This window comes from Gadus morhua, chromosome 11, assembly GCF_902167405.1.
Source record: "Gadus morhua chromosome 11, gadMor3.0, whole genome shotgun sequence".
Taxonomy (NCBI): Eukaryota; Metazoa; Chordata; class Actinopteri; order Gadiformes; family Gadidae; genus Gadus; species Gadus morhua.
The window spans coordinates 5,688,133-5,695,507 of NC_044058.1; the positions used below are offsets into that span (position 1 = coordinate 5,688,133).

At 46.5% G+C, this 7,375-nt stretch overlaps 1 protein-coding gene across 1 annotated transcript; it reads right to left on the bottom strand.

The window, feature by feature from the left end:
• Positions 1-2,820: 2,820 nt before the first annotated feature.
• On the bottom strand, positions 2,821-6,584 carry LOC115554265 (transient receptor potential cation channel subfamily V member 6-like). The gene is made up of 7 exons (XM_030370924.1): positions 6,567-6,584; positions 5,824-5,881; positions 5,465-5,549; positions 4,963-5,085; positions 4,478-4,618; positions 3,525-3,623; positions 2,821-3,366 (listed from the first exon to the last, which is right to left on the bottom strand). The coding sequence occupies exons 4-7, from the start codon at positions 5,048-5,050 to the stop codon at positions 3,020-3,022; spliced, it is 675 nt and encodes a 224-aa protein (XP_030226784.1). The 5' UTR covers positions 5,051-5,085; positions 5,465-5,549; positions 5,824-5,881; positions 6,567-6,584; the 3' UTR covers positions 2,821-3,019.
• Positions 6,585-7,375: the final 791 nt, after the last annotated feature.

Here is a 7,375-nt window from a genome sequence, read left to right on the forward strand (position 1 = left end):
CGTCTGCGGCGGCGGCGGCTGCGGCTGCTGCTGCTGCGGCACCGGGGCTGGAGTCGGAGGCGGTCCCCTGGAACGCTGGGACCGGCCTGGATCCCGCTTCCTCCCGGCCTGCTGGTGGGAGGAGCCCGTGAGAATCGCCCCGAACCGGGAACGATTCTCACGGACAGACTGCTGGTGCGCGAGAACCTCGGAGAACCGGGGACCAAATAGGCCATCCGGCGCTAGTGGACCCAGGACCAGGCTGGCCCGCTCCCGTTCCGGCACCGCAGTGTGGGAGGAGAGCAGAGCGATGTTGTTGACCGCCGCCGCGGATTGAGAGGCACAAACGAAAACCCTGTCCGTTAGGCCGACAATCTGCTTCTGGAGGCGGTCGGGGGGCAGCGGCTATTCGTTAGGGCGCCATCCGGCGCCCGGACAGAGAAGCGCTGCCAGGGGAGGCTCCAGGCGAGGGATCCCCCTCGCCTGAGTATCGGCCCACCCCTCCACGTTGGTGAAATCCGTGTAGGATTTCACCGGGGCCTTCAGGGTAGAAGGGTCCCCACCGGCAGCACTGAAAAAGTGCTGCACAGGCGGGAACAAGGGGCACTGGGTAACCCGTCGGGAAGAAGATGGGGTGCGAAAGCACTCGCCCTGCATATCGTCCGATATGGGGGCGAGAGGCGGGGCCGGCATAGGAATCCCTTTGATGGCCTCCGCCTCACCCATGATCTCCCCGAAGAGATCGGCCATCCGGCGCGGTCTCTCGCGTTCCACGGCGGTGGCGGTTGAAACCCGGGAGCGGGAAACACCGGACGCCGAGTCGTCGAAGACGTCGTCTATGGAAACAGCGTCGTCGTCGGCGTCGATGACGCCATCGTGGTAGTCAGGGCTGGCCCTGAACAGGTCAATGGCGTCAGCCAGGTCCACCGCAGGGGAGAAGTAGAGATGCCTGGAGAGGATCCCCTCTTCAGGCAGCTCCCGGCAGGCGACACAGGAGACGAAGGGCGCCATAGCAGCTGCGGCGTGGTCGGTGCCGAGGCACCGAAAACAAACGTGCCCATCAGCCGGTGCCAGGGAGGCGGGACAGGAGGCGCAAACGAGTCCTGAGAAGGACCTAGCCCCAGGAGCGCTCTCAGGTGGCCCTGAAAAGGGCTGTTTGTCCGAGGCCTCTCCCGAGCCGCTGCCACCGGCTTGGGAGATCCGTTGTTCTGTTGTAGAAGTCATCTTCTTAGGTAGTATCTCAATCCTAGGTAGTATCTCAATCCTCGCTGATAAGAAACAAGTGCTGAAAGAAAAGGGAGGATGAGCGACGGTATACACCGCGTTATATACACGATACCGTGGGAAATGTGGGCGGTGCCCACGCTGATAGGTGCATAGTTTGAATTTTCAGGAAACGAAAAGTTTATTTTCGTTTCCCAAGGACAGAAAAGGGTAACGTTCTTGCTTGCTCCTGAATGAATGAATGGTACTAGGCTACCTGAGGCTGCACCTGCTAGGGAACGTTGCGCTGGAGCCCGGGTAAAATCGCGAGTGTCAAGTGTCGAGACTCAAGCACTTAACTTACCTTAACCGATTGTTCCATATAAATTGTTTGTTAACGATTTAACAACTCCAACATCTGCTATTACTGTAGTTCTTTTTTTGTAGGACTTACTTGGGCTAATGACCTTGCACAGAGCGAAAACCATCTACACCACTGGTCATTGATTGCTATGCATTCACTGATCTTTACAGATGGGTTTGTTTTAAGCCATTGAATATAATTGCTCTGCCCTGCAACACATTATAAGCTACGCATGTCTGTTAAATGAGAAATATGGTCTGGGTCACATTGAAACAGCAACAGTTGTATAGCAGTAATTATACAAACATTATACCAACATTGCAACAGGCAAGTTTATTCAAACATCACAATAAGAACACAATAAGAACGGTAACTAAAAAAGGACCGAGGAAGAAGACTTGTCCGTTGTCACAGCATCAATGTCCAACTGTAGAGATCAAGAAAGGAAGAGGCATGAGGAGGAGTACAACAGAACACTGCTCTCTAGGAAATTGTTTACTGATGTAAACTTAGTTGATGCAGTCTTAAAATTATGATTCTAATCCAGGTTTCTATTTCAGGAGAAAGAAATGGCTCATAATCGTTACTAAAAAAAAAGCTTTATCATCGGCACTAGTGAGGATTAAAAAAAAAACCTCTGTAAGTTACATACATATGTAAAACATTCGCGCATTTCTTTTTTTTACATTAGCTCACTAAAACTCTGTAACTAGTAAGCAAGAAAAAGCCTTACCTCCAACAGCTGGTATTATCGTTGCGGGAAGTGCTTCAGAAACTGCCGTAAAGCAGTACCTCTGACAGTATGACAATGTGTGACGTCATCATATTTTTTTAACAAATTTTTAGAACAGATACGTGACCTTAAAAAATGCAATATTCAGCTGAGTTTATTATTTTAGCCCCACCTTTGAACGCAACTTTCAAATTACTTGACAAAAAATTACATTGTGAGAAAAGTGGATTCTGAGGATATAACCCCATAGTCTCCCATTCATTCTGGACTCGCCTACGAGCGCCCCGGGTGGACAGAGATTATTACTGCAACCATTCCAGAAAACCGGAACTAACCAGCGAGTGCCCATTCTCCTCATATTAGAAATTCTCTGGCCTGTCCCAATTCATAGGACGCATCCTTTGAAGGCTGCATTCGAAGGATGCGTCGACGCCGATTGCGTTACAGCGCCAAGTGCTGTCCCAATTCCAAGGGTCCTTCAAATGCGGCCTACGAATGCAGCCTTCTTTTCCCAAATTTGAAGGATGCATCGGCTGTATCCTTCACGGCCCACGTATCCCAAGATCCTTCACGGCCCAATGACACGACAGGGAGGCGGGAAAACAGGAAGAGGAGACCAGACAAACAGAACGTGAAAGAGGAAATGAAGGTTTAGAGTAGATAAAAATAGGCTTAGGGTTAGGGTTAGCTAGGGTTAGTTTCAGTTCAAACAATCCCAGAATTTGTCCAATAATAACTTCTTATTCATAACATAAATGATCACAGAATTCTTTGGGCCGTTTAAACGTTGTTTCGCTTCGAATTTCTTTTTTATTGCTTTTCTTCGCTCTTTGTTTGAATTTGTGTTTTTGTTTGTTTGTATTGCTTTTGTCTTCTCGTTGGCCCCCTTGTCCGTGCCCCACCCCCCTCACCACAACGTTGCCCTCCTTGGCAGCCAGTTCGAAGGGGGTGAGCTCCTTGTAGTTGGGCACCATGTCCAGGGGCAGCGAGTGGTCCAGCTCCACGTCGCGCGACAGGATCAGGTCCATGGCCTGGCACGCGTTGGTCTTGTTAGGCTGCATAACTAAGATGTGGAGCACTGTGTTCCCTGGAAGAGAGATTGAGTGAGCGTGAGATGAATAGTAGATCATAATGAGGATACTGACGGATTAGCGTGGTCTGATCCGAATCAAAGTTCCATTATCCTGAACCTCTTTGTAAAGAGTGGAAGTAAGGAAGAGAGGGATGGTGCTGATTGGTCCATACCACGGGAGTCCTGGACCCTTGTGCTGGCCCCGGCGTCCATCAACATGGTCATGATGCATTCGTTCCCCATGCACGTAGCAAAGGACAGGATGTGCTCATCTGTCGCACACAATGTCAATGTTAAGATAATGTCTTCACCAATAACAATAGCTCTCAACAACCTTTGAGAGTCAACCACAGTATACATGGATCAATTAACCCACCAATAAATTACTCTACCCCTCATTCAAGCATCAGATTTCAATTAACCCTTTCACAGTTGTTATTGTAGGACAAATTCAGGTGTTGCTCATAACACAAATTTTTGGTCTGTACCAGAGCCACGGTTAGTAGACCTATCTGCACTAGTTAAGTCTACTACGCATTCCATCGTACATAAACAGTTGCAGACCCATTATTAGTGTTATGAGCCACACCTGTGTTTATCCTATGAAGCCTCTGTGAAAAGGGTTTGGTGAAAGAAATACAATTTAGTTTGGCGGTATGGTTCCACTCTTTTCCTGCTGTAGGATTTAGCATGACGTACAGATGTCAAATACAGAATACCAACAATATACCATCACTTGACAACACAGGAAACACTGGAGATATCTCAACCCATTGTATAAGTAACATACAATACAGAGCAAAACCAAAGCTGGGTTGATGGTGGTGGACGAAGTTCTGCTCAGTACACCTAACTTTGAGTGTTTGGAAGCTCTTAAATTGACCGCCTATCAGTGTACGTGCGTTTGATTGGACCGCGTTAGCTGTCAGCTGATAGGCAGCGTATGACTAGAGTGTCCCACCAGAACTATAAGCCCATATTTGTTTACAGGCCAGTCTTTGCCTCTCCAATATGGTGGCGATGTTGATATACGATCCAAAGGCCATAGATCGTATTTGGATAACAGCCAATGTCGGAATAGGTGTGTAGTCACTGTCCCCCCACGCATGCGTAGCAGCAGACTGACCGTAGTACACCAGCCCTCCTGGCCTCTTCTTGAAGTAGAGGCCGGTGACTCTGGGCGTGGCCACGTCCCCTCCGCGTGCGATCAGCTGACCCACCAGGGTGATGTTCTGGTTCACCACCGCAATGTGGAGCGGAGTGACACCTGGTTAGAACATCCAGAGAGAGGTTATTCATTGGTGCTCACACCTAATCCATTATTCCATTTACTCCTTGAGCATCTTGTCCTAGAATGACTACAGGTAGACTGTGGACGCCAAAACCAGGGTCAGACCAGCCAACTGTCCGCTAAGTCCTTTTATCTAAAAATGAATACAAATAAAAATAGATATTTTGTATCTTCATTGTAGACCCTATCAAAAAAATTAAACACATTTTATTTAATTATTCTTTAACTGTTAACTATTCTCTCATTTATATTTTTTCATTTATAAACAACTCTCATAAGTGTGTCCGTCTGTCTGTCTGTCTGTGTGTGTCTGTGTCCACCTTGCATAAGTTCAGAGGTCATGGGCTCATTGATGAGTTCCGGGGCCCCGTCCATGAGCGCCACGGCTGCGTCCACGTTGTCGTTCATGACGGCGATGTGCAATGCCGTCTCCCCCAGAGCACCTGACGCAAGAACACCAGAACACCAAAACACCAGTACATCAGAACACAAGAACACCAGAGCATCAGAACACCAGAACATCAGAACACCAGAACACCAGAGCATCAACAAACCAGACCAAGAACATCAGAACATCACATTCTCTACTGACTGACCGACCACAAAGAACCACACCACACAGAACCACACAGAGCCACACCACAAAGAACCACATAGAACCACACCACACAGAACCACACAGAGCAACACAACACAGAACCACATAGAACCACACCACACAGAACCACACAGAGCAACACAACACAGAACCACATAGAACCACACCACACAGATCCACCCCACAGCAGCAGCATTTTCCAGGGGACCAGTTAGTTTCCTCACCTCTCTCAAAGATGTTGGTGGAGGCACATCCCAACAGTTTCTTGACGCAGCCAGCGCTGTTCTTTTTAGCAGCAAAAAAGAGAGGAATGTTATTCGTCCTAAATGGATAAAGAGACAGAGAGGTGGAGAAACGTGAAGTTGACAATCAATCGAGAGGAACAGGTTGGTGTACAAACCGAGAGAATGAAAGTCTAGTGAGTGTTTGGGGTGTAATGAAGCTTGAGTTAGTCACCCCTCGGTTTGTTTCATTAGGCTGAATTCAGACCTACCGTTTAGTACAGAGTAGGAATGTTTCATCCAGCATTTCAGTCCATCCTTTCTTGTTCTGCAGGCGGAACCCCAGCTTGTTCCATCAATGGTTGAGGTCGCTTGGAGCAGATCTGGCCAGACACGGAGCCATGGTAGGTTGATTTTAAGCTGGAAGGAATACAGTTTTAAATAATGATCACAGTTATGAATTAGTGCTGTCAGTTAAACGCGTTATTAACGGCGTTAACGCAAACCAATTTTAACGGCATCAATTTTTTTAGCGCGCGATTAACTCAATTCTTTTTTTTTTTCTTTGGCTCAAAACAAAGAAGCAGTAGCCTGACTGCTATGTTCAAGGAAGTATGTTTGTATGTTAATTGTTTAATTGCACTATAGGCTTTTTTTTGTATCGTCCTGTTTCGATCAGTATATGCCAATGTTGCTATCAATAAAAAAACGTTTGCACAAGGCAAGCCAATGCACTTCTCCATGTTGATAAGAGTATTAAAATGAGAAAAATTAATGGGACAAAGAAATCAAGGGATATTCAGCATAGAAAAAAGAATTGCGATTAATCGCGAGTTACTATGGCATTAATGTGATTAATCGCGATTCAATATTTTAATCACTTGACAGCACTACTATGAATATTATATTAAATAGATAATAAATCAATAATTAGAAAATGTATACAATTTATTATTTGCACTATGTATTTATTTCTGTATGTTATTTGTATATTACTGTGTTTTGTTGAATTCTAACCCAAATATATTAAATACACTATAACAACATATGTAATATACTAAATATAAACCACACCATTACTATGAAAACAACAACAATCTCTTACCGTGAGAGCGGATATATTAACAGTCCTTAGTTTGTGGGGATAACATCACACAGTGATATGGATGGCAGCACCGTTCACTGCTCTCTCTGCTGTCTGAGGAGAAGAGGACCTCCCATGCACCTGCCTTTATCTACTGGACAGCAGCCTGGGGGCGGAGCCTCTGGCTGTGGTGAGACCGCCCTGGGCCCTGGATCAGACAGGTAGGAATGGCAGCACTGGCTGCCAGCAATTAAACTTTCCCCCCCTGGTGAGGACAGCCCACAGGGATTCGTGTCATCTTTTGATAATCCACGTTGTGCAAAAGAAAATATTTCTTCATCAATTTATCTATCCACTGTCTGACTCAAATGAGTTTTCAATGTGGTGATGACAGTTGAGGAAAGCTTATTATCTTACATAATGTAATGTAATATTATTGGGACCGTTCTGAGAATGATCCTTCATCACTAGCTGCCATCAACACCTGCAACACCAGCATACTTGTTTTTTTTGCCACATCATACCATTAAAAACGTTGCAGTCATTGTTCCTGAAGTCAACCATATAGAAAACCTGTTTGGAATATGCAAGCACATCCCTCAGGTACTGAATGTTCCACCTTAAGTCCCTCCACATTGGTCTTGTGTGGTATCTATGAGATAAAAAAACACACACTAGGAAGTGCGGGCTGCACGCACGCACGCACGCATGCACGCACGCACGCACGCACACACACACACACACACACACACACAGTATATCTCACTGCCATTTGCAGCATACAAATGTCACGACCAAAATACACAGAATATTCACAAAGCATTACGTCT

Bases quoted from the DNA above. Each gene is read 5' to 3' on its own strand.
- LOC115554265 (XM_030370924.1), bottom strand. From the start codon at position 5,050: ATGAACGACAACGTGGACGCAGCCGTGGCGCTCATGGACGGGGCCCCG. The intron at 3,624-4,477 runs GTCAGTCTGCTG...TGTGTGCGACAG, and splicing joins AGGAGGGCTGGTGTACTACG to ATGAGCACATCCTGTCCTTT. The intron at 3,367-3,524 runs GTATGGACCAAT...TCTCTCTTCCAG, and splicing joins AAGGGTCCAGGACTCCCGTG to GGAACACAGTGCTCCACATC.